Source organism: Myodes glareolus, chromosome 11 (genome assembly GCF_982192425.1).
Source record: "Myodes glareolus chromosome 11, mMyoGla1.1, whole genome shotgun sequence".
Classification (NCBI taxonomy): Eukaryota; Metazoa; Chordata; class Mammalia; order Rodentia; family Cricetidae; genus Myodes; species Myodes glareolus.
The window spans coordinates 46,463,758-46,490,512 of record NC_142036.1 but is presented as its reverse complement, the minus strand read 5'-3'; the positions used below and the strand labels follow the sequence as shown (position 1 = coordinate 46,490,512).

Sequence of the window (26,755 nt, the reverse complement as noted above, 5' to 3'; positions counted from 1 at the left end):
GATTATCATTAGGCTTCTCCTCCTAAATGACCTGGAAGCCATTGGCAAAGTTAACAATTTGCATTTGTTAGACTGCCCAAAAGATGTTAAATCAGTTCAGGTGGCCGATCTTCTTTTTTTGCTTCCAAAAAAAGGAAGGAAAAATTGCTTCCAAAAGGACTTGGTGTTCTTTCTAGAACATGATTTAAGCTTCATGATGGTTAGTTCAGTTCAGAACATACTAGTTGAACATCTATTGTTTACCAAGATGGGTGTTCTGTATTCAGAGGACATGAGGGGGGGAGGGGTCCCTTTTAGATATAGTTAGATAAGTTTAATCAAGAACAAACTGACACCTGTTCCAGAGGGATAGAGATAGATTCACTCCAGCTCAGGATGACTGGGCAAGGCGCCTGAGAACCTGGGGACTCGCACCGGATTCCGCTAGTTAATACTGACAAAACCCGCATCCCATTGTCTCTTGACAGAGGCCCATTTCTTTTGCTGTTTGAGGATAGATTTGGGGGCCCTGGGGAATGCTGATTAGTTCTGTCACCACGCTGGTTAGTGACAAACGTTGAATCGTGCTGACTAATGTGTTCTAAATGGATCGACTCAACAATAAAGGGAACGCTGGGAGTCAAGAGTTCAGGTCGTGAATCTCACCCATGTGATGAAATGCAAATCACTTCGCATCTTCCTCCTCTTTTTTTCTTTCTTTCTTTTTTCTTTCTCTCTGTTTTGTTTTTATTTTGTTTTCTTTGTGTTTTCTGTTTGATTGCTCTTTGGCTTTGGTCAATTAAAATGTGTTCCTCTTGAGCATCTAGTAAGTTACCTTGACTGGTAACATATACTTTACAGACCTTAAGGGTGACAGGAGTGCTGAGAAACTACAGGAAGACTTATGCCACCTTACTTAGTTTTTTCTCATACGCCATGCCGAATCAGACCGTCCATCACACGGACGCTGCTCCCTGGCCGTGCGAACCTTGCCTTTCCTCACATATGCCGTGAGACCCAACAAAGGGTGAGCTGCGTTCACCAAGCCTGACAAATAGAGGCGCTTTTGAAAAATCTTCCATCTACCTACTGGGGCTTCTATGCCTCTGGACAACAAATGTCACCACAAAACTTAAGCGCTCGCATTGCACACATAGCTCTTTCTCTCTTTTGACATCTCCCCAGCGAGACTGCTTGAGAACCTGGCCTTCCACATCCAGATGTTTACTGAATTCTGAAGGCCCCCCAAAGGGCCCAAATTCTTTTGTTGCTCTTCAAATCATTTCCCACAGAGACTGACCAATGTCCTGAAGGAGCCCTTCAATAGAGAGGATAAATGAAGGCAGATGAAGACATGACCCCCCGAGGCTTGCCCGCGTCCACTCTAACAAAAGGCCTGAGGCACAACCTTGTAAGGAGCGTTTTGGTCAGCAGCGTCCCTATGAGAGGCCAAGTCTCCCCCACAGGGCTGTTTTCAAAGGCTATCATCATGGTGGAAGTCCTGGGCATTTGTTAAGGGTTGTGGTGTGCTAGGTGTAGCATAAAACATCTGGGCCTTTGTGAGGGTTTCCTGAGGCTACAGATGGCAGCTGGCTTTCTCAGAGAAAACTTGGGGGTAACAGAAACCCAAAGAGGGGCTCCTGTGTCTTTGCATGGTCCTTTCCCACCCAGTACAGATAGACTTCCCCTTTTGTATGTGACTCTTGGGAGTTAAGCCAGAGTTGCTGGACCTTAACCCTGGCTGGGCTGTCTCTGGGTGTCTCTGGGACATGCCAGGGTTGGCCCTGGGGGAGGGGGATGTTGCTGCAGGAAATGCTTTATTTAGATTACTAATGGGAAGCTAGTACATTTCATGAAATTTTCTTTTTAACTTTCCTTTTCTTTCTCTCTCTCTCTCCCTTTCCTTTTAGGCCAAGAGAGGCCATAGGGATACTGTGACCTTTGTCTAGAGCTGATGGGGGTGTGATTTGTGAAATGAAACAAGACCAAGACGGGTGCTGCCTGCAAAAAGGAAACGGAAGCCAACATAATGAGGAGTAATTGGTTGATTGCCATTGAGATGGCAACTGTGATTTCAGACCCGGAAGGGAAGGTGAAGATGAAGAAGGCTTTGTCCGGTCTCTAGATGTGGGGGGCTAGGGGCTGTACACGGTGGGGTATCAGCAGCCATAATAATAATTTGCACTTACATAACACTTTTCACCCATGCACCTCAAAGTGGTTTAACCACATTAATTAATTAAACCCCACAATCCCCCTGGGGAGAGGAGGAGGAGGACTAACAAGATTTGTAATTACAGAAGGGAACATTTCCGAATAAAGTATTGTCCAGCAAATAAAAAGAATAGGTGCAAAAGAATTGGGGTCTCCAAAGAGTAACTGATTCACAACTGAAAGCATGGAACCATGGGGGACACCGGAGGCGGGCGTGGAGGTGGGGGTCTGCTCTTGTGTCAGAGGGAGGTCGGTGGCCTCAGAACTCACTGACAGGCTCGGATCCAGCTCCGAAGCAAAGCATGCATGGTATTAGTGTTGTTTGGAAGGTCATTAGTGGCGTAACTATTGTAAGTATAAATTCACGTTCCACTGGTATATTGTGTGTAGCCTTGCAGAACAAAGAGTGAGATTCTTGCAGAATTTAATAAAGGATGAAGTGATTTCTTTAGAGTTGAAGCCCAGAGCTGGACCACTCAATTAGCAAATAAATCAACTGGTGACCCATGGGATAATTCAGTTCTTTCCCTTGGATGCCCAGCCCACCCGTTCCCACTGCCCTGAGGCTCCTAGGCAAAGTCTCAGATTGAGCTGGTTCAGTGCAAACGTTTGGGGGCTTAAACACCTTCAAATTCAAGTGTTGACTCTTCCCAGGGCTGGCAAAGTGGCTCAGTGGATAAAGATATTTGCCGCTGAGTCTGATGGCCTGAGTTTGAACCCAGAACCCACACGTCAGAAGGAAATACCCAGCTCCCCTAAGTTGTCCTCTGGCCTCTACACATACACATTGCACACACAAAAAGAACAAGAGAGAGAGAGAGGAAGAGGAAGGAAAAGGAATAAATGTGAAGCTATTTTATTTTTATTGAGACAGGATCTCACTGTGTTGCCCTGGCTGGCCTGGGACTCACTATATAGACCAGGCTGACTTTGACCTCTACCTCCAGATTACTGAGATTAAAAACATATGCCACCATACTCAACTATAAAATTATTTTTAACAACAATCTTTCCAGTCTCTGACAACCTACCATCAAAGTTATTGCTGGCCTCAGACTGTGGGTCCACTGCCTGCTCCCCTTTCAGAGATTTTCAAAGTCATAGGAGGTAGAATAAGCATCATGTCTCTTTCCTTGCCTCCTATTGGTACCCAAGAGAGTGCTATGCAAAATGTGAGGTGACAGTGATGAGAGACTGACTCTGCTACCAGCTTAGGAATTATTGAGTACATAACAATATAAAACGATAGAACATTTGCTCCCCTCAGTAAACGAATCATGAGGAAACTCATTCTAATAACTATACTGCAAAACGGAATGAAGTCACGTGATAGATAATAGTGAAGCCCTTTGCTGCAAAGCACAAGGACATCTTGCTGGGCTGGCATGCCAGGCGTGATGGAACCGGAGGATTTGTGTAGGTCTGGAAGAAGCTGCCAGGGCCGCTCCTCCAGTCTGAAGCCATGTGCTTCCTCCCGGTGAGGGGCGTTTCATGAACTTGTGGTTTTTCCATAGAATGCTTTGTGCAAACCAAGCTGTCATGCATTCTTATGACACAAACTGGCCAACTTAAGATAAGAAAGGAATATTTGAGAAGATGTTGATGAGGTTTGGTATACACTAGCCCCAGATGTAAGGAAACAGCAGAAGGAAGATTGATGTCTTCCCCTCTCTCTTCCTTTCCCCTGAACAGGTCAAAAAACCTAGCCAGCTTTCCCCTGAAGTAGGCCATAAAGACGTCCTCCTAGAGTTGCCCTCCCTGGGCCCTGAGGAAAGGAATGTTCTTATCTCTCCAAGGCGTGGGGTTGAAGAGGAGACTATGAGCCAGCAGGCCAGCTGGATCTGCTCCTAGCTTACTGCCATTAGATCATACCTCCAGCCAGACTTCTTCCCACTCTCTTTAAAAAGAAAAACAAAATCCACTTGTTTTCCTGCTTCTTTGGGTCTTCATTTCTAAGGAGTCTGTGTCATATATAAAATATTAGATAGATGTGTTTGCTTTTCTCTCATTAACCTGCCTTTTGCCATAGAGGTCTTGCCATGGGGAAGGAAAAAGTACCAGTGTTTCCTGCCTGCAGTTTCTGGTGCCCAGCATAGGGAGACTGAGACACTTTCCTCAAGCCTGTAGGTAAGACCCTTGGACAGCTGACAAAAAGCCAGTTGCATAAGAATCTTATCAGAACCGGCTCTCCCAGATCTGTCTGCCAGGCCTCGTTGAGAAGGAGGTGGATATTTCTTCTCTTGCTTCCCCAAATTGGTATTAGCAGTTCAACATCTGTTTGAACTGACTGGCTGGCCCAAGCTAGCTGGGAGCTACTTACTCACGCTGGCCCTTTTCTTCCCAGTGACTCCTCTCTTCCCCTCTCCTTATGGCCTTTTCATGTCCCCAGTACTTGGCTTCACTTCCACTTATCAGGGGTCTCAAGGAAACCAGTTTTGCATATGCTGACAGGGCAGCCATCTTCAGGCTGTAGAGCCCCAAAAATATGGCTGCACGAACCTGCCCCTAATGATGGGCGCTCTCGGAGGCTCTCTCTGTCTTCCCTTCTTCCTTCCTTTCTTTTGCCCTTCTTTGGGGCAGTCTTGGGTCTGGCAAGAGCAGCATCTTTTTGTCTCTTTTGAGGAAACATGTACTCCAGTGTTTACAGACAGACACATACACACAGAGATACAAACAGACACACAGAGACACAGGCACACACACACACACGCACACACACATGAATACACACACACACACACACATTTTGGGTTCTGCATCACTTAATAGATACCTTTGGTTTGAAAGAAAAAAAAGTAAATATATAAACCATTCTCGTGTCCAGCTTGCTGGTTTTAATAGGAATGTCAGCTCAGCTACGGACCTTGTGATAGATGAAGAAAAGAAAACGTTTTCTCCACTTTTGGAAAAATGTTTATTCTCTACTGCACTTGGGTCTCTCTCCACTTTGACTAAACTAAAAGAGAAAAGTGAAGCACTCCATGCATTCAAATTGATCACTCAAAAGTATCTGAGAAGGTTTTTACAAAAGAAAGACATCCCCTGACCGAAATGTGAACAACTGGCTAAGTGGCTTCACCCTTTATTGGCTTCTTCTGTTTGTTGATTGATTGATTGATTGATTTTTGGTTTTGAACCCAGAAGGCTCTGGGAACTCTATACCCAGGGCTTGGCAAATCCACACAGCCCTTTCCCAACCCTTCTGCCACATGCTGTTGGGACAGGCCTGGACACTGTGACAACTCACACCGAGCACTGCATGGTGTGCGACGCACTGGGCACACTTAGTTGTAGTGATTGTTTCCGGTGAGGTTGGTTGTCACAGTGTTCCTTCTGTACTGATGGGGGCAGGGATCGACCTCTTGATGGAAAGGTGGGGTGGGGATTTAACCCAAGCCATTTGCCCATGTAATATCTCTGTTTGCCTCTTATGCCTGCCCAGTTCACTAGCGTACTTGATGCGGGAGAATTGTCTGTATTCTGTCAATCATATTTTAATAAAACGCTGATTGGCCAGGCAGGCAGTATAGGCGGGAAAACCAGACAGGAAGTAGAGGTGATACAATGAGAACAGGAGAATTCTGGGAAGCAGGAAAGTTCCTCTGCCACTCCTACGCAGACCACCGAAGAGGCAACATGTAAGCTGTCACACTGAGAAAGGTACTGAGCCCATGTGGTTAACATAGATAAGGATAATGGGGTAATATATGTTATAAGAGTTAACAAGAAGCCTGACCTAATGGGCCAATCAGTTTATAACCTTATGGAGTCCTGTGTGTGATTTTTCCTTGGGACTTGCCAGCTGTGGGGTACCGGGCAGGAATAGATACTCCAACAAGCTGGCCCCTCATGTTACACGTACTCAGCAAACACTCTACCACTTTAGAAACCAGTGGTCGTTATTCACATAATTACAGAAGAAACACTGCCGATTGGATCCGGTGCTCTGAGTAGTGGCTGCACAGCCTGGGCCTGGGGCTGAGGAAGATAATGGAAGTGTCACCATTGCCTTATATGTGCCCATCACTGTTCAGATACTGGGAGAGACATGCAGGAAAGATGCACAGGAGAGAACCTACCAGGCTGCTGCTACCCAGGATGTGCTAGCAGGATATCTCATATTAGTGTTACTTCTACAGATGATGCCATTCTTTTATGTGTATATGCCTCTCTGTGGATAGGGGTGCTTCAGTCCTGGGGATATGCAGAAGATCTGGACTGACCCAGAGACGTGGCGCACTGTGCTTGCTGTCTTTTAAACTCTGCTGTGAACAAAGTCGCTCAGACGGGATTGCAGAAGCCTGTCTGTCAAAACCTCAGATTGCTCAAAGATAATTCTAGAAACAGAGGGAAAGGACGGGAAAGAAACAAAGACAAAGTAGCTGATTATGAGCAATGCTCTTGGGTGTTAGCACCACCCGGGAGAGTCAATAAAGATTGGTTTCAGTCTCACGGACATCACTTTGGCTCAGTAGCTAGTACTCCTCTAAAGTTCACACTTCAACAGTGGAGGTCTCGTTTTAGATAGAAGGAAGGATCCGTCATAGTTCTCAGCCGAATAAGCCAAGACAGAGAGAAAACACAATGCCTGCGTCTCTGAATTCTGCTGAAAGCAGATCAGATGAACCATACTTCCCAGCACCTCATACAGTCCTGGGAAGAAGGTCAACAAATGACCAAGTATAAATCATGAGATTTGATTTTGCTGCCCAAACACCGGTGACTTAAAGTCTGAGTGAGCCTGAGAGACTCTGGACGTGGGATGACTCCCTGTGGCACTTCAGTGGCGGCATCCCTGTCCACATTGCCACTTTGGCGGGGGATGGGGACTTAAAAAGTGACCAAGAGGTCTAGAAGGCGGTTTAGGGACCAAGAGCACTTGTCTCCCAAAGGGATGCAAGGTCAGATCCCTGGACCCTTAGCAGCAGCTCCTACACACCTGTAACCTGTAAACTCCAGGGAATCCTCCAACCCCTCTAGCCTCCAAGGGTGCGTGTACACACACACACACACACACACACACACACACTCTTACAGAGAAATCAAGCACTGGCAATTAAGTTCTATCCCCAAGAAATGACACACCCCACTTCTTCCAGACTTCACGCTCATGCAGCCTCACCAGAAGGGAGCAGGAAAAACAGACTTCCCTGAAGAGAACACCATGGTAGTGACTCCACAAACATCTGCTTCACTGTACTGGCTGGCATGGGTCTCCTCCCAAAGTCACTCCTTATGTATACCCTCCCCTTGGATCGCTTGTCATATATCAACTATCCCTTGGATCGCTTGTCATATATCAACTATCTTGGTGGAGCCATGCTGAGGGAGGGAGACCTCTTTGAAAAGAGAGAGAGAACCAAAGAGGACCAATGAACTCAGTCCTTTTCTCTCTGTGCTTTTAGCTACCAATAACTCTGGGAAAGTAGGGTGAGTTAGAAGGAGTTGTGCCCTGCTCTGCCTGATGCTCTGAAGATAAAACAGCTGACTTCAAACTGCCTGGGACCATCTGACTTTATGTGAAAAGGTTCTGGAAATGTGCCTCCATTCCTCCCTTATTAGACATGATTCAGATCCCCTCTAAACCCTGTGATTTCCAGAAATCAGCTGGGGGTGGGGAGGGGCGAAAACTTTCCCTCATTATTCTCAATAATGAATCCCTGCTCTGAGCAGATTCCATCCATGTGTTTCCAGTCAAGTGCCGATGGCAGTCTTGCCGGGGGACGTTTCCAGGAGGCTGTGGACATAATAGATGAGGCCTTGTATTGACAAGAGCTGTCCTTCATTTTCCATCCAGTTCAGCCTTTCTGCGTCCTGAAATCAGCTGAGAAATGATGAGCCCACATGGCTGCCATGCCCCTTTGCTTCCTTTGGGTAAAGACATGGTTTCAAGGCTCCCTCCACCTGACCCCCGCCTCACACACACACCAGAGTCACGGATCTGGAGCCTAGTAACTTAAGAAAGACTTCTTAGGACCAAACCAGTTTTTGTAGATGCCAAGACTTCCTTTCTTTAGGACCTAAGCACAGCCTTAGCTTGCTCTCACACCCCAAGAGCAAAGAGAGGAATTAGGCCACACCGCTTCCTAGAGAAAGCCTCATTTCAAGCACACAAACAACTTCCAAGTAAACTATGGGCTCGACTGTGTTAAGACAGCCAGCCTGTGCATTCTTCCCAAAGCAACCTACCTACAGAGAAGACAAACACCTGTTGAGATAAGGCGGGTCCTTTTCATTTGGAAAACAAATATAAATCCCTACAGGTAAAAAGTGACTGTGTTGTTAAGGATGTGAGTGGCGCCTTTGGGATTGGGAGCATCCTGAGAACTCACTGTCCTGTGTGTGTTCTGAGGTGTGTAGTTCTGTACTTCAGCCTTTCAGCTGTGAGTCTCCCTTCCAACATCCCCCTCCGCAACCCGCTTGGTTAGCATTCCTAAGCAAGAACATGGCGGCTCAGGCTCCTCCTCTTGTGTCTCAGCACCTTTGGCCACTCGCAAGCCTCAGGTGGGGACTGGAGAATCGAAAGCCCGACTGCCGCTACTCCCATCAGAGGGGTTGAGAAAGGCCAAGGCAGCCACGAATATAGTCCACCCTGTATCCTTTAACAGGATTCTGCAGGGCTACCCTGTCTCTCGTCTCTCACTTCTTCCTCCCCATCCTGTCCCTGTAGACCTGTCCTTACACCCTGTCACAGCCAAAAATTATCCTTTCTCCATCTCCCAACCCCAGTTGTCCATGTTAACATGGACCCTGTTAATATAAGTTATGTAAGAATACAAGGAAATAGCCGGCGGTGGTGGCACACACCTTGGATCTCAGCACTCGGGAGGCAAAGGCAAGCAGATCTCGGTGAGTTTGAAGCGAGCCTGGTCTACAGAGTGAGTTCTAGAACAGCCAAGGCTACACTACGAAACCCTGTTCCGAAAAATAAAAACAACAACAAAAAAGAATATAAGAAAATAGAGATGAAAATAAAGCCCTTTCTACTCAAGAAAACCTGTTTCCCTCCTGAGGCCCAGTATCTTTCCCCTCCCAATCCGTAGAGTGATTTCCAGGTTCCCCATAATCACAAGCCAAAAAGAAGTATCCACTTGGGAACTCTGGCTGAGTAACTGGGGAATATCCTCGTCTCCCTCCATTCAGCTCCCAGATACCTGGTGCCAGGTAACTAAAAGCACCCAAGTCATTTGCTTTCAGACTGAAGTCTGGAACACAATCGAAGGAGACGTTTCAGATTAAATGTTTGCCAATTGTATCTTCCCAAAACACCTGAAACTCTTTGAAATTACTCACACATCTTCATGATTCTGAAAGACCAGTCGTGTGTGTACACTGCCCTTTTCCAACTGCTCTCAGTTGTTTTCTGTGAGTTCAGACAGCCAAGGACTACAGGGAAAGCTGAATTACAGACCCTCGGTTTTCCCAGTTAGTCACTGGGCAGGACTATCTTTTGTGCCTCATCAGACCACTAAAGTCCTCCGCGGCCTGCCTTCAAATTCTAGTCTTTCCATATCCGTCGGCGTGGCTATGGAGTTAGGAAGTAGTCCTTAGGTCCTGCCCCCCCCCCCCCCCGAGCCCTGGGTATGTCAGCGCGGATCATCAGTCTAAGTCTTCATGTGACTGACACTTTGATCTCCCCACTAAAACGGCAGCGTTCTCCTCTCAGGGTCTGATGCCAGCAAAGGTTTAGCTATGGCCCTAAACCTGCTGCTCTGGGATTGTAGAGTCGGTCCTTCTGGACCCCTTCCAGATCCCTGCTCATTCCATTTAGAGTCTGAGGTTGATGTCTATTGCCATTGGCTGTCCTCTGGGACCCAAGAACCCATCTGGGCTTTGTCCAGCCTCTCATGCCAGCACCGCCATCCAAACTGCACAGTCATTTCCAATCTAACAGCTGGGAGGTTGACGCAGAGACAAAGCAGAAGCCGGCTTGGCTTTCTCCCAGTCCTCTGGGCCCCTCCGGGGTTAATCAGCAACCCCCCCTATCTTTTTTATCACGGGCAGAAGCCTCAGCACAGCACCTGGGAAGACCCACAGGAAGGCCGAAGACGACGTGAGCGGTGCAGCAATTACTGATCATCACTGGTTAAGCCAGTCTCTAAACCTCTGGATTAAAACCGAGCTGCTCAGCCCAGTCAACCAGCTTAGTAGACCCGATAGCTCTGAGAATTCCTTCCTTACTTTGGGGTTTGTATCTTCCATATTCCATAGGCTTCCTATGCTGTGAACTTTAAGGCACATCGCCCAATTGGCGCACAGGGTTTAGTGAGGGGGCAAAGTAACACTGCTTCACAGAGTTAAACAAATGTAACCTAAAAGAATGCAACACACCTTTGCATCATTAAACAAATGTTCCACAGCATAAACAAGAGTAACACATCTTAAACTAATATTCCACAATAGATCTGAATGTTAGATAAAAGATCTCTGAAGTCTTAAGTAAATCTTGATAGTGTAGGCCGGGTATGGTGGTGCACGCCTTTAATTCCAGCAAACTAGAGGCAGAGGTAGGCGGATCTCTGTGAATCTGGGCCAACTTGGTCTACAGAGGGAGTTCCAGAACAGCCAGGACTATACAGAAAAATCCTGTCTCAAAAAACAAAACAAACAAGTAAAACAAAAAAAAACAAGCGAACCAACAAAATGATATGATGAAAACAAATCGATCTCTTCTCTGGCTGAACGCACCCTGGAGGGAGCCAGTTTTCCTCTCTTGGAAGCTAATGTGTCACATAATCATGTGAGGATGGATCTATGTGGCTAGTCAGGGCCTGGAAGGACTTTCTGGGTTCACGGTCTAGCCCACCACTTACTCTTTTGTAAGAGTACGATTAAGGGTACATGCTGGCACCTAGAACAGAGTCTGTGCCTAGTAAGAAAGTCAGAACTGAGCTTTAGTACTGCTAGCTAGTACTAACGGGTCAGTAGCTCTCAATGGCCTCATCTGTAAAGTGAGAACATGTCAGAAGACCGTGGTGAGGGCCAAGAAGAATGTGTTTGAGAAATGATGTTCTCCAGCCATTGCTTCTCTTTGGCAGTATTGAGGATGGGACCCCAGGTCCCACACAGTCTGAGAAAATGTTTTAGCACTGACCCATGCACCCACTCCTGCCTTCACCACCACTGGACCCTACTGTTGTTCCTGTGAGGAGCCTTCTCCAGTGCGGGGCTGGGAAGTCCTAGGAAGACAAAGGTTGCGTTAAACTGAGACTTTGCCTAGAACTGGACTCTTAGGATGTATTTTTACTAGTTGGTGGGGGCCTCGCACAGTAGCACATGCCTTTAATCTCCAGGTTTGGGAGGCAAACACAGGTGGATCTCTGTGAGTTCGAGGCTAGCTTGGTCTACTTAGAGGTCATTCCAGGACAGCAAAAGCTACACAGGGAGACCTTTTCTCCCCCACCCCAACCCCAAAGTTGGTGAGTTTTTCTTTTTCTTGCTTTAATTTACTGCAAAACATTTCAAGAGAAAGTAGAGTAACAAACACACAAATAATCTTACCTAGATTTAATTATTATTAATATTTGTCATGTATGTTTTACTTGGTGAATTTTCCTGGCAGATACGTGGGATATAGTATAGCAGGGACATGGTAAGGCAGAGAAGGAAGAGAGGTGCAAAGTTATTGAACCAGAGAGCTGGCCACTAACTCCTGCAACTACTGTGTACTTTTGAAAAAGAAACTAAGAACAAACCGGGAGTGAATCAAGAAAGGATTTTTTTTTAAAAGAATACTTTGTTAGAAATAACACATTGTCACTGCTTTAAATAAAGTGATATAAACAGCTTTATTATTTTTAAGATTTTAGGCTGAACATAGAGGCGCCTGCCTATGTGCCTATAATTATAGCACTCAGGAGGAAGAGGCAGGAATACCCGTGGTTCTAGACCAGCCTCAGCTATGTGGATTAAGTTTAGAGTAGACAATAGGAAACCCTGACTCAAAAAGCACCCCCACCCAAACATTCTAGTTTACTGTTATTTTATTTTTTTTACTAGTGGAATTTTCAGAGATTTTGGAAGGAAAAATGTCTCTACTGGGGGGATCTCAAACTAGTGGATTGTGAGGAGTCTGGTCCAACTTAGCAAGAGAAATAAGAAGTGAACCACTTTAGAAACACAAAGGCTGCTGTTCAAAGAAAGTGTATGCTCACTGTCAACAATTGCTTCCTGGTGAAGCACTTAGAGGGGTCTCTATTCTAAACCTATGGCCCATTTCTCAACATCAGCTATCACCGAATGTAAACGTTCACGCTTCTCCCGGGGACCGAGGGTGAGAGCGACTAAGCTCAGCTCTAAAATGCTCTTATTCTGGCTTCTCATTAATTTCAGCTGACATTCCTTCTCAACTGGGGCTGATCGCCAAAGCTCTATTGTACCGAGAACCTCGAATTCAGCACAAAGGGTGTGGGGTATAGCGGAAAACGTGACACAGAGGGAGGGCGGCGTGCCACCAGGGGTTAGGGGAGTGGGGGACCCTGAAGGACTACAGAGAGCACCACTAAGGTGTGTGGAGAAGACAGAGGCAGCAAGCCTTCCACTGAAGGGAAGGGGTGAGGCGAACCAAGGAGCTTTGAGCTGGAAAACAGTCGCCTAAGCTTTGTTAAATTAACCTGAGAGAAACAAAGCGAGGTGAGTAAAAAGAAATAAATAAAGAAGCTAGTGAACAGAGACAGGCAAAGTGTCCCCTCTCTTCCTTCCTGGAGCTGCCTCAGGAACTCCTCTCCAGTGGTCCTGGGCCTGCCAGGAAGCCCGTCCCCAAAGGCCCCTGGCCTGAGCCCCAGACCTGGCTGAGGGCCTGTCTGTGTCTACTCAGTGTCTGGCCAAGTCGCAACTCTACCCAGACCACTTCAGGTGGATCCTCTTTCTCTGGGTGAGTGGATGTGGAACATCTGGTGTGGGATGTGCCGAGTGGAGCGCATGGGTCCTTGTTGAGACACGAGGCAGGGAAGGATCTTTTGAATGGGAAGGCCTGGTCCACATCCACACACGTTCACTGACCTGCTGTGGTTTATATCTGGGATCCGGTAAGGTTCAGAAAGTGATTCGAGCCGAAGGGAAACTTCTTTTTTTCTTCTTTTTCTCTTAATGTGTAACCTTAGTAAATAAAATACTAATTTCCCAAACCAAAGTCTCTCCAGATGGTCTTTTTTTCTCCATGACAACGATCCTCAAATAGACAAGAAAGAAGCACAGCCCTCGGTGTCCAGCCACATATCCGTGACCACGTGCGGGTACTGTGAGGACATAATTCTCATCCTCTTGTCTCCTGGGCCCCAGATAACACTGTAAACCTTCTCAAGGCACAGTTCTCAGTGACACAGGGCAGACACCACCTTCCTCATCTGCCAAGATGCCCGAGAAGACCACAGCACAGGAAAGTAAAGCTTCTCAACGTTTCTCTAACCTCATGGAGGCCGGAGGTGAACCATTCTGTTCTGTGACATGAATCCAAAGGCCTTGTTCCTCTGCCCCAAAAACTGAAGTGACTGCCTTTATACTCAGTCCCCAACAGGGCACCCACCAGCACCTTCTTCATCTTTTTTTCCTCCTGCTCTGACTCCATGCTTCAGCCAAATGTCTGTTCACTCTCCCTGTCCCCAGTCTCCCCATTACTGTGTGACTGTCCCACCTGTTACCTTCTCCATGCCATCCACCCTGCTTAAACGCATAGCCCTCCTTGCTTCACGTTTATGTTCCTGAAACACTTATTGCACACAAGGTAATAAATAACTTGCTGTGTTTACCATTCATTGGGTGTCTCCCATGCTATTGTATAGGCTCTGGACTGCAGCCATCTTTGATCCATTTGCTGCTGTGTCTTTGGGCCCTGCAGCCTTACCAGGCATGTTAGGGACGTTCAGCAAACAGGTTGGATCTGTCTTAGAATGCAGGATAGAAAGCCAACACAAGAATGTTCACCTTAGTTGAAGGGCAATGTGAGCTCCAGATCACTCGCACCCTCCCTGCATGCTCTCCACAGAATGCCCATAGCTCTAATGAGCAAATAGGAAAACACCAAATATTGTCCTTCTGTGTGAAACCATTTTTGAGGTTATGAAGTGCTGTGTACCATGAGGTCTGAAGACCTGGGACAAGGAACTGTGAACAGTAGGTTCCCAGGTGGCACAGATACTAAAGGGAGGGAACAAACATGTGCTGAGCAACTACAGGTTGAATTGCCCCCCAGTGTATTATATAAGTGACCTCACAAAATTGTCACTGTCTCCTCAGTATCTTATACCGGTGCTGGTGAGTCTGAAGGGTTATCCAGTGTGTGTTTATCAGCCTAGCAAACTTCTCTGAGGCAGGAATTAGCTCCATCTCAGCAACCCCAAGGTTCAAGTTTAGGCAGCTTGTTCAGTTTTGTACAAATCTGTCTACTCACTGTGGAGGAGGAGGAGGATTAGGAAGGAGAAGGAAGAAGAAGAGGAGGAGGAGGAGAGGAGAAGAAGGAGAAGAGGAAGAGGAAGAAGAAGAAGAAGAAGAAGAAGAAGAAGAAGAAGAAGAAGAAGAAGAAGAAGAAGAAGAAGAGAGAGGAGAAGGAGGAGGAGGAGGAGGAGGAGGAGGAGGAGGAGGAGGAGGAGGAGGAGAAGGAGAAGGAGAAGGAGAAGGAGAAGAAGAAGAAGAAGAAGAAGAAGAAGAAGAAGAAGAAGAAGAAGAAGAAGAAGAAGAAGAACCAAGTTAGACCATCTCTTAAAGGTTCCTCCTCATGGGACACAAGAGAAATTATTCTTTCTCCACCCAGGCCCATTGCTTCCCTTTGTGAAATTGGCTCACCTGGAGTGAATCTCCTGTCACCTTTTGATTAATGGTTTCCTTCCCTGACTTGGGCAGGATAACCCTGAAGTTAAAGCCGTTCATCTTGAGTCATAAATCGAGTTCTAAAAGCCCTTGCAGCTTTGTGCTTAGATCTCCACAGAGGGGCTGGGAAGATGACTCAGTTGGGGACCGAGTTCAATCTTCACATTTAAAGAAACCTGACGTGACTGTGGTGTAACAAGCTTGTAATCCCAGCCCTTGGAAGGTAGAGACAGGTGAGTGGATCCCCAAGGCTGGCCGACCGTCCTAACGTGCTTGGCAACTTGGCAAGTTCTAGACCAGTGAGAAACTGTCTCAAGAAACAACCAAAAAAGGTGTTGAGAAATGACACCCCTTCACACACATTTTAGCAAATGTTCACACATGAAAACACACACACACACACACACACATACACACACACACACACACACACACACACATACACACCTCCCCCAGAATGCAAAGTTTCTGTGAAGGTTACTTGCTTCATCAAATCTCTCCTTTAAGAAAAATCCAGATGGTATCTGCTTGTTTCCCCTACCCAGTCCCAAACCAGCAACTTTGAAGGATCCATTCAATGTAGCTAGAATTCCTCCGCAGCCCTCACACGGAGCTTCACTCTGGAAGGCCCCACTTCTATTTCATGTTGCAGGGACTGAAATCATTCGTATGCCGCAGGCTTGCTGTGCTTCCCACACACTCACTATTAGCTGCGAGTGATGTTGTTGCTTTTGCGGAAGTGTCACAGGCCACCTAGGAACCACAACAGAGACAAAACAACCTCACACATGTCCTTGACCCATTTCACAGAAGAGCGGCAGCTCCTGTAGCTCTCCCTGGTAGACCTCCTGGCCCAGGGGCAGGCAGGTCCCCTTTTCACTGTGCCAGATTCAGTGCTCTCACTCAGGCAGAATGTGGAGTTTGTTTCAGGAACTCCTTTCAGGTCAAATGATGGTGCACAGATGTCAGGTGGGCTTTGTCCCTGGGGATGCTTATTTCATGTGGCCTTTAAAAATGGATTCTCTGCTTGACATTCCTTCCAAGATTTAATGTTCGAAGATTCTAGGTTGGGTCTGGTCAGATGTTTCATCATGTAAAGGAGTTTGTCACCGAGCTTTATGATCTGAGAGATCCCTAGAATCCCTGTGGCAGAAGGAGAGAACCCACGCATGTGTGCGCACACACACACACACACACAACACACACCAAATAAGCAAATATATCTTGAAAAGACTCTAAGTTAAAATGCTTGTGTCTGAAATGACTAGTTCCATCCAGATTGCTTTACTAGTGAAAGACTGGGCTTGTTCTTCAGTAGGATGGGGATGTTGTAAACGGATGTTTCCTGACCTGACCACCTGGTACCAAATAACTGACATAGAGGCTTAATATTCCTTATAAAAGCTCAGCCAATAGCTTAAGCTTATTAATAATTAACTCTTACATTTTAAGTTAACCCATATTCCCTATTTATTCTCTGCCACATAGCAGCACCTTTATTAGCATGGGACATTCATCTGTTCCCTCTGCATCTCGCTGGTGACTCCTGACTCCACCCTTCTCCTTCCCATCATCCTTAGTTTGGGTGCCCCAACTATACTTCCTGCCTGGGTATTGGTTGGTCAGTGTTTCATTAAACCAATTTGAGTGACAAATATTTACAGTGTACAAGAGGATTATCCCATAGCTGGTTGTCTTGTGTAGGAGAAGACAACCATCCTTCCAGAAACATTAGGTGCACACCCCAGTCACTGTAAGAGCCAGAAATGCCAGTAGACAGTATTCCAAGTCCCCTTCACTGATAGATGGTGAACTGGGAGCATATACCCGTAAGTTCCACCACCAACTAGAGAGAGTCAGCCACCTTGGTGGCACCTCTCCTCCTCCTCCTGTGAGCTGCTTCCTGCCCTTGCTACCCTCGATGACCTTTGCTTACTGTCAGTTCTTGTCCTAGCAGACACTTATTTTCATCACTGACTTCTCTCATATCAGCAGGAAAGAGGAGAAGGAATATAGAGAATATTCTCTAGGCACACATACCCCTAAAGAAGGGTCTTGTTCTCTGAATGACTCTGAACTCTCTACAGGCCAATGTTTAGGAGGCCTAACTGCATATAGATTCCCAAGCCCAATGATCAAAATTTGGGATAAGAGATAAAAATGATATAGAAATATCAAGGCATGGTGGCACATACTTTTATTCCCACTACTCAGGAAACTTGGACAGGAATATCACAGGTCCAAGCCCAACCTCATGTATAAAAGTTCCATGCCAGGTATGTGGTGAGAACCTGTTTCCAAAGGACAAAAAGAAAGAAACGGGGAAATAAATGGACTCCCCAGGACCATGCTTAGGCTGTAACCAGCAGTCAGTAGACTTCTTTTCTACCTCCACGCCTTCACTTGGGGTGTTCCTCTAGGTTCCCCAGTGCTGCTCTTCTGCCCTACAAGGCAGAGTGGGGTCTCTGTGATATCTAGAAACATCGCTCTCTCTGACAGGTGAATGGCCAGAATCCTCACACCCAAGGAATGGTAGGAACCCTCTACATAGGCTGTTGGCCGAGCCTCTGTGTCTGTCGTCTTGTTTCTCTGGGGCAGAATTGTACACGTGCCAACACCCAGGCTCCCAGGCCCTCTCTCCAGCCCTGCATCCTGCCTGCTCCTCTTGCTGGAGAGTGCTCTCTGTGGCTCTGGCATCCTGTTTGTTCAAAGCCTTTGTCTTTCACTGGAGCAGCGGGAAAGAGGATTCCTCTGAGTCCTTTACTTTTGGCTTTGAAATCAGATCCTGGCCCACCTGATTACGCTCAATAGCTGGAAATGGCAAGGATGTCCGATGGCAGAGGGCTCTTGTTTTAAGCTCTGGGGGCCAGGAAGGCCAGGGGTTGGGTCTCCTCCTCCTCCAGGCTGCACTGGAAGGGACAGGATGCTCTAGCCAAAAAAGCAAACCGTGAAACTGAAGGGAAGTTCACTTGAAAAGGAACCAGAACCAGTTGTCAAAGGGCATACACATCATCCCAGGGGGACACAAAATGGGATCACACTCCCTCCCTCCCTCTTGCACATCCCCAGAAAGGAACCATTCAGTTCTAGAAGACCTTGTCTAGGGGTTTGTGGGTTCCAGGGCCGTGCCCTTCTTTATGGCAGTTGACTCAACATTTTGGAACCTCATTGTCCTCGTGTGTATGAAGGTGGTTACTGAAAGGCTCACAGGAAGCGATGCTTGACAAATATATGACTGTTGTTTCTATGGAAAGGAAAATGTCAGCACAAAGAATTAGGCTGAATGCAAAGCCTTTCCCAGCAGGGCCTTGACATATACAGTCTCTTCCCACGAGTCTTCATGCCTCTGGGCTGGTATAGGTGCTGAGCTCATGCCCCGTATTGCGGGGCCACGAAATCCAGCTGCTTTCAACACTGGACTCAAACATCCCCAGCTCTGAGAGGCATCTCCCATACTTCAATGCTCTCACAGCCAGGGTACCTTTGTTTAAAACTGCAGTAGGGCCACGATGCCTCTGCCTTGTCTGTTGGTTTTACACTAAGCTCTGCTCAAATGACAAGATGAGGATCGGGCTCTTCTTCAGCCAGCAGACCTCAGCTCAGTAAGTGAATGAACAAGTGTGTTGATGAACTCAGTTTCCAGACTCTGACTTTTAGCCCTAGCTAATGGCACAGTCTTCACGCCTGGTTCTCATTCTGTGCATTTTGCTCATTGAAGTCCCAAATCTTCTAACTAGAAGATCTCAGAACCCCTCAAATGGAGCAGAAATGGGAGCAGAGAGCCTGGTTGTGAACTTTCTTCCCACTAAGCTTCCTGCAACAACAATTTCAAATAAAACCCTGGTGGTATTATGTGAGCCCACTACCTTTCCCCCTAGGTGTCCTGTTTAATTGCACTCGGTTTCTTCTTGAAGTCTGTTAAAATTCTTAAAGACCTGTGTTTCTTGCCCAAAAAACCCACTTTACTAGCACAGAGCAAACGGCTGAGGAACAGCAGTCTGGCTCGGGTGTTCTCACCCACACCATTGTTCCCTGCTAGGATGCTGGCTTGCTGCTGTGGAGACTCATCTTTAGTCACTGGACTTCAGGGAATGGGGCTTAGTGGTGCTAATCTCCTGGGTGTGGCAGCAACCTTCACTCTGAACTGGTTTGATGCAGGCGTTGAAAATGGGCACACAGGCACCCCAGTTAGAAAATGTAAAAGGGGTTGGGGTTTCTGTAGACAACACGCAGTCAGATTATTATTATTATTTCTTTTTGACATTCAAATTTTATTCCCCTAAAATTCACATATTGTGCAATCAGCCATTTGAAAGAGCACATAGTTTGGTGGCATTTGATACATTTACCTCCTCAAACTACTTCTAGAATGTTCTCACCACCCCTAACTATTACACAGTTACTCCCAGCTCTAAGAAACCACCAGTCTACTTTGTCTTTTTGGGTTACCAGCTTTGGATATTTCATATAAGGAGAGCAGTCCCACATGTGACATTTTGTGTATAGCTTCTTCCACCAACAAAATTCATTGCTAGGGGAGGGACATATAAGCCCCCACTCCTAGCAGAGAAGCTGCTGATTGTTGTGACTGCTGGGAAAGGAGAGTAAATTGTCTCTGGGGGTATGGCCCCTGATCATGGTCCGGGGGATGCTCTCACACCCATGTGAATATGGGCAACACGAATTGAACGCTGTGTTAGAAAGAAAGGAGAAAAGGAATAAAGAAAGAAGGGAGGAGGGGAGAGAAGAAAGAGAGAGAGAGGGAGGAAGGAGGGAGGATGGAAGAAAGAAAGAGCGAGAGAGAGAAAGGAAGAAAGACTAGGGCTGGAGATGGTAGAGCAGTTAAGAGTGCTTGCTGCCCCTAAAGAGGACTCAGGTTTGGCTCCACAGCAGGCCACTCACAGCAGTCCATAACCCCAGTTCCAGGGGACCTGGTGCCCTTCGAGGCACCTACTCTCATGTGTGTGCATGCGCGCATGCATGCACACACACGGATAATTAAAAATAAGATAAATTCTTTTTTAAGAGGACACAAAAGTGGGATAGAGCTGGAGGGGTCTGGAAAGAGCTGGGGGGGGAGCGTGGGTGGATATGGTCAGAATCTACTGTGCGCACGTGTGAAATTCTCAAAAAGTCAATTAAATTTTAAAAAGATGTATTCACACTGTAGCATAATTCCTGCGTCATTCCTTCACAACTGAACACTACTCCACTGTGAGGTACACAGTGCTCACCCATCCAACCATGAGTCAACATTGTGGGGCTGGTTCTAGTTTTGGGCTCTTGGAGATAAAGCTGTTATGAGTTTATAAAGACATGTTTATTTGAGCCCCAGTCTTCAGTTCTTTGGGGTATATGCCTAGGAGCTAACTTACTGGGTTGTGTGGTGGTTTGGTTTTGTCAGTTTCTGAGAAGCCAGACAGCATACTGTCTTGAGCAGTGATGGAACCTTTTCACATTCCCACCAGCAAGTCGTGAACACAGGTCAGCTCCTATCCTTCCAGGAGCCATGTTCTAAAGCGACACTCTCGAAAGGGCTGGCTTTCCTGCATGTAGGCCACACAATATGTGCATAAAGACACAAACATGTGTACAAAAGGAGAAAAGAGAATGTGGCCTTCAGCCAGAAGTGTCACTGTGGTTCAGAGACATCAACCTTTCCCATCTCTATCCTGGGCTAAGCAGGGGACAGACCTGAGATGTCATTGTCAAAGTATGTGTTATGTGTAGCTATTATGACTTTCTAATTAGTCAACAATACCACTTGGTCACAGCACTGGAGGGTCATAGCAACCTTCTTACCCTTAGCCAGATCCCAGAGAACATGGGGAGGCAGGGTCAGGGGATGACTCTCTTAGTGTATGGTCCAGAGAGGCCAAATGCGTATGAAGACTGAATTCTCCGTAGGACTTGTTGACATCTGCGAGATAGAAAAAGGAGGAATGCCAAAAAGAAAATAAAAACCCATTGGAAAGTAAAAGTTATTGTCTTAGTTAGGGTCAGTATTGCTGTGATGAAACACCATGACCAAAGGAACCTGGGGAGGAAAGGGTTTGTTCAGTTTATCCTCCCACAGCAGAGTTCGTCATCAAAGGAAGTCAGGACAGGAACTCAAGAAGGACAGGAACTTAAGACAGGAGCCAGTCCAGAAGCTACGGAGGGGTGCTCTTGACTCACTTGACCCTCCAGCCCAGAAGTGACACCACCCGCATATATCACTAATGAAGAAAATGTCCTACAGGCTTGCCTACAGCTGAGTCTGTCAAAGCTCTGTAGAATAGTATTTGACTGGAAGACTATGATTGTATTATAATCTTTTCATTCTAGCTTGGTAGCTACAGAATCATCATAGTGTGTGTGTGTGTGTGTGTGTGTGTGTGTGTGTGTGTGTGTGTGTGTTGGGGGTGGTAATGGCTAGTTTTATGTCAACTTGGCACAAGCTCGAATCATTTGGGAAGAGGGACTCTCAATAAAGAAAATGCCTTTTTAAGTCTGTAGACAAACAAGTCTATAGAACATTTTCTTAATAAGTGATTGATATGGGAAGGCCCAGCCCATTTTGGATAGTGCCTCCCCTGTACTGGTGGTCCTGGGTTATGTAAGACAGTAGACTGAGCAAGCTATGGGAAGCAATTCAGTGAAGGGCCTGGGAACAATGGCAGGCAGTGGAGAGAGGGTAAAAGGTCTGAACACCAAGCAATCAATGCTTCCTGGAGCCCAGCAAGAAGATACAGTCTCAGGGGCAAAGCAGAGTTCAAAACCTCAGTGGATCTGGCTAAGAAAGGAGACTCCAAAATGCAGCGCCGGCTTGAAACCTACCCTTGGGTGTAAGGGTTCCTGTCCCTTTCTATAGGTTGAGAAGAACTTGTCTTTAGTTCCCAGCTAACTGACAATGGGTTTACCATGAGGGTGGCGGCAAACTCCCTTTCTGGAGCCAAGTGAAGGTCCAGAGATGTTATCCACGGAGTGAAGAACACTTGCTGTGACCCTTCAGTCTTCATGTACCTGGATAGTTTGCAGGGTTGGCGATACATTCATTTAAAGAGCGATGCTCCCAAAAGATGTATCCCTTGTAACTTGTAAATGCGACCTTATTTGTATAAAGAGTCATTGTAACTGTAATCAATGTGTAACCATGTGTCTCTAGTGAAGGACAAGTGTCCTTGTAAGAGGCACTCAAGAGGAGGAAGAAGCAAGGCCACAGAGGCAGACAAAGGTCTCAGTCTGGGGGCACCTGGAACCACCAGGAAAAACAAGAGTCTCTCACACCCCCAGAGAGAACGCAACCCTGTAGACATCTTGCTTTTAGACCTCTGGCTTCCCTAACTGTGGGAGAACACATGTCTACTGAGCTAAAGCCATCTCATGTGTGCCAGTTTGTCCCTGAAGTCCTCAGAAACCAGTCCTGAGAGGTGACATGGCTGGAGAGAAAAAATCTGGTTATGTCCGGGTTTGTCCTAGGGTTTTCTGCTGGTGTCCCATGTGGGTTTTCTTAATCTCTGTGCTGCTGAGTCTGCCTTCCCCTGTATCTGTTCCTTATGTCAGCGTAGGGCACATTGCTCTCTGAGGATGCAACTCAGAACAAAGGAGGTCAGTTGGATCTGCGTGGCTGTTTGAAAGGGTAGTAATGACAATGACCACACTGAGGAACGCTCAGTTGTACAAGGACATCACAGACGTGATCTCATTTAGGTCTCAGAACAGTCCTCTGAGGTTCACAGTGTCTTACAGATGTGTAAACGGAGGCTGGGAGAGGTCAGATCCCTTGGTGAATGCTGCCGGAGCCAGATATTGAACCCAGGTCTTCCTATGTTCAGTTTGTAGCATTGTAAAGGCTCAAGCTCTGAAGAGCAGTGGCCCGCCATCCCACAGTGCCCAGCTGCCGGATGGGCACAGCTTTCTTTCGTGTCTGAATGCCAGCAGCAACGGCACTGGAGTTTCTCCTTGGCAGTGAGGTCTTGGGTCTGGACTGAGTGACATTAAGAATGCTGACATGGAAGGCCAAGGTGATGGCTCTATGGGTAATAGCAAGCATGAGGACCTCAGTTCAGATCCCAACAGCCATGTCAAAGCCATGTGTGGCCACATATACCTCTAACCCCGGGACTAGGGAAGGTCAGAGACAGGACGATCATTGGGCTTGCTGGCCACTAGCCTAGCCAAAACACTGCAAGATCCAGAGTCAATGAGGGACCCTGACTCCCGGGAATAAGGCAGAGAGCACCACAGTGGGAAACCTAACTTCCTCTGTGGGTCTCTACATATGCATGACACACATACCTGTATACACAGGTGTGCATACTAGTGTATGTACACATGCACACACACACGCAAATAAGTAAGTAGATAGATAGACAGACAGACAGACAGACAGACAGACAGATAGATAGATAGATAGATAGATACATGCTGACGAGAAGGCCTGGTCAGGTACTACTAACGGCATATGGTGGAAAAACATCTGCTTTTACAGGGACAAAGTCACAATCGGAACCAGCCAAGCTCCCCTTAGCCTCAAGGCTCTGAGGTCCTTTCTCCTTCCCCAGGCATTGGGGGTTGGTAGGGGGTGGTGAGCTCTCTAGGTAAGTGACCTCTCTTCTGTAAGAAATTGTAGTGCCCACTGCTGCGTCTGTCCCCTGCTTTTCCACCAACAGACAACACACATCTGCGAAGCTCTGTCACCAGGAGTAGAGAGGAGGACCCTGGAGTCCCCATTTTGCGGGATTAGACTCTAGTGGGGGCGTTTTAGAGTCCTAGAAGACAGCTCAGGTCTCCTTGCCATGGCATGGGCGAGGCTGGGGTGAGGCCAATATGGCCGCTTCTCTCCACTCCAGGGAGGGAGACAAGCAAGTGCAGCCTGCCAGATTTCCTCCCACACAGACCTCTGTAGGAGATAAAGTTTGAGAGGGAACTGCTGAGGGCCAACCACACGATAAATCCCCTTGGGCCTCCTCTGTGTGCATTGTTCTGTCCTGGTTGTTTTGAGTACAGTGGAAAGGAAGAGCACTTGCTATCAGGCTGAGGAAGGAGGATGCTCTCCTGCTGCCCTGGCCACCCTTCTTTTAAATGCGAGGAAACCAAAGGGCACGGTGCAGCCTTCCCCCATCTGCCGGGGAGGAGCAGTCAGCTGGCCTTCCAGGGAAGCAGCAGCCTCTGCAGACCGGCGACAGCACATGGGTGGCCCAGCCCTTGTCCTTTGACTCAGCACTGGGGACTGGTGGATGAGACAGTTTGGGGGCAGGAACTAGAAATAGGCTTTGGAGGGGCCAAGTTAGCTGTTGTCCATGCCCTGGGCTGAGAATTGAGCCTATAAGGCCACAGCTGTCAGAAATAACAAGGGAGGCCAGCAAGGGAGGTCCTGAATAACACCGGCCCACTGCCTGCTTTTCAAGTCAGCAGCTCAAGTTCCTGGGGAACTGTAGTCAACTTTGGGAGTCTGGGCTGTGTCCCAGGTTCAAGGGCAAGCACAGAATGAGCAAGATGCTGCTTCGGCCGCCATGGCTGAATTTCTTCAGGGAACTGGAGCAGAAATCCTTGGCTTTCGTTAAGCTGTGTGCTTCAGAGGTTAAAAGGGCCAAACTGAGTGTTCCTCTTGAGTCGCAGGCTGAAGCAGATGTCTGCCCTGCCCAGTGCCCAGACTCTGACTGGACAGGTGCCTGTTGCCATTGGCCCGGTCACCTTTGTCTGGGCTAGAAGGCCATGTCTGAGCCGTCAAAGAGCCTCAATGGGAGAAGACAAATGTCAATGTGCTTTCTCAACCAGAAAGGTGATTTCGCTTTGGCCGCAGCGGCCCGACCAAACAAGCAAAAGCCTGTCAACTGAAAGATAGGGCTGCCGGGAGATCACACAACAGCAAAATGGGAGCCATTATCAGACTTGTCCCAGCCCGAAGGGGCAGAGTCTTTGAAGCCACAGACAGGCTGAACAGAACTTTCCACCTGGGAGACGCTGGAGATGGGAGGTCAGGCTGCACACAGCCCCCACAAAAAAATAAAAACGGATCAAAGCCCTGCTGCAGAAGGGAGGGGGCACACAGCTGCAACCAGCTCCCCCCACGGGGCCGCCCAGGGCTTTCTGAAGGCAACTGGACTTCTTGTGCAGGGGCCTGTGGGAAAACCCAACACAGATGCAGTGTGCAGCCGAGCCCCGGAGCACCGCTGGGAGTGGGAAAATAAACCCCTCAGTGGTCCTGAAAAGAAAAGCAGGGAATCAAAGCCCAGAAACGGCAAAGACCACCCACCTGATTGTGCCTACCTTTCGGAAACAAATAACGCTGACTTCCAAGGCCCGTTTCTAAAAGAACAAACGGGGCTGAACACTTGGCTCAAAGCTCCGTGCGCTCGGGGATTTGTGGGCCGCTGAGGCCCCTCCTAAGCTTAAATTAAAGTGCTGCCTATTCGAGGACTTCCTTGCATCAACTTTGCTCTCGTCCCTGGGAACCTGAAGGACAAGAGCCCTCAGGGAGGGAAGGGGTCCTCTGTGGATACTGGTAACGGCTCCTCAGACTAGATGTTTGCCCATCTATCTATCTGCCAGGGACCTGTCTAGTGTATCGCCTGAGTTGGTCCAGAGAAACGAGGTCATCTGTAAGTGGGCCATATCTGACTAGCTGTAAAGATCTTGCCCCTCCAGCTCTGTGAGAGCCTCCATACTGCCTGTTGGGACTAACCCCTCCTCCTCCTCCTGCCTGAAGCCTTCTTTGGACTGGCCCTTCATGAAGCAGGCAGTCTGATCTTTTTCTGAAGTGGGCACAACAAAGCAAAGCCACTTCCAACGGGCTTTCTCTTGCTCAAAAGAATGCTTCTCCCTCTTAGGACTGGGCTTGAAGGGAGGGTGGGGGAGGGATCACCACCTAGGAGAACAGGCAGGACACACATGATGGCTTGGAACTGAGAACAGCCCAGACCCAACCAAGTGGTATTCTTACCAAAATAGGTTCGAGGCTAGACAGAGGACCTCTGGGAAGAGGAGTAGAGCCCAGAAAGAGGTGTCCCCTCACCCCTCTTCCTCGGGGCCAGATCGCAAAGAGGAGAGAAGCCACCTTGTGACCCTTGCGCAGGTGACGAAACGGATTCAGCGGGGTGGCAGGGTCTCCAGCAACACATGACACTGACTTAGCTCAGAAGCAACCTAGCTCCAAGGCTTAACATTTTCTCCTCACACCAGTTCTGGTCACCCTGCTTCTTGGGATTAGGAAGATACTAGTAGATACTCCATAAATAAAATCAAGTGCAGCGGATGGGAGTGGCTGAACCCACACAGGGCTTTTCGATGGGGAGAGAAAGGAATCCTTTTGGGTCTAGGTTCTGGGAGAGATTTCTCTGAGGCAAACAAATGAGATTCTGCTCTGAGGTGCGAGGAGGCCTTTTCTGAAATGAATACCCTATAAAATTTATATAGACCCCCCCCTCCCCAAAGGAAAGGCAGAGAAGGTAGAACAACAGGAAAGGCAGGGTAGGGAGATAGTAAAATGCCACAGCTTTGCCTTTTATCCGGGAAGTGCAAAGCCTTCACAGGCTCTAATTACATCTTCATCCAGGCCCTTCTGAAGTTGCTGGTCCATGTTAACAATACCCCTTACTTTAGGCATGGCACATTCCAGTACCAAAAGCCTTGGCACTTCTCCACAAGGCAGGCAGAATCTAGAGCTAGCCCTGGAAACACAGCCTCATTTGGCAAATCTGGCTGGATGCTACCTCTAGCATACGAAACGAGGATCTTCATTAAGGTGTTTGGGGGCCGCGAGTGTCAGAAGATG

At 47.6% G+C, this 26,755-nt stretch overlaps 1 protein-coding gene across 7 annotated transcripts in view; it reads left to right on the top strand.

Annotated features, from left to right (window-relative positions):
* Rad51b (RAD51 paralog B) overlaps positions 1 to 2,338 on the top strand; it is a 515,139-nt gene extending 512,801 nt beyond the window's left edge. For all 7 annotated transcript variants that reach the window (XR_015004408.2, XM_087911700.1, XM_085697440.2 and 4 more), the window contains one exon: positions 1,890 to 2,338. Coding sequence is in view for 6 of the 7 variants with exons in the window: in XM_085697446.2 (XP_085553572.2) it covers positions 1,890 to 1,917 (28 nt within the window). In the remaining variant the exon portion in view is untranslated. The remainder of the gene's footprint in view (positions 1 to 1,889) is intronic.
* Positions 2,339 to 26,755: the final 24,417 nt, after the last annotated feature.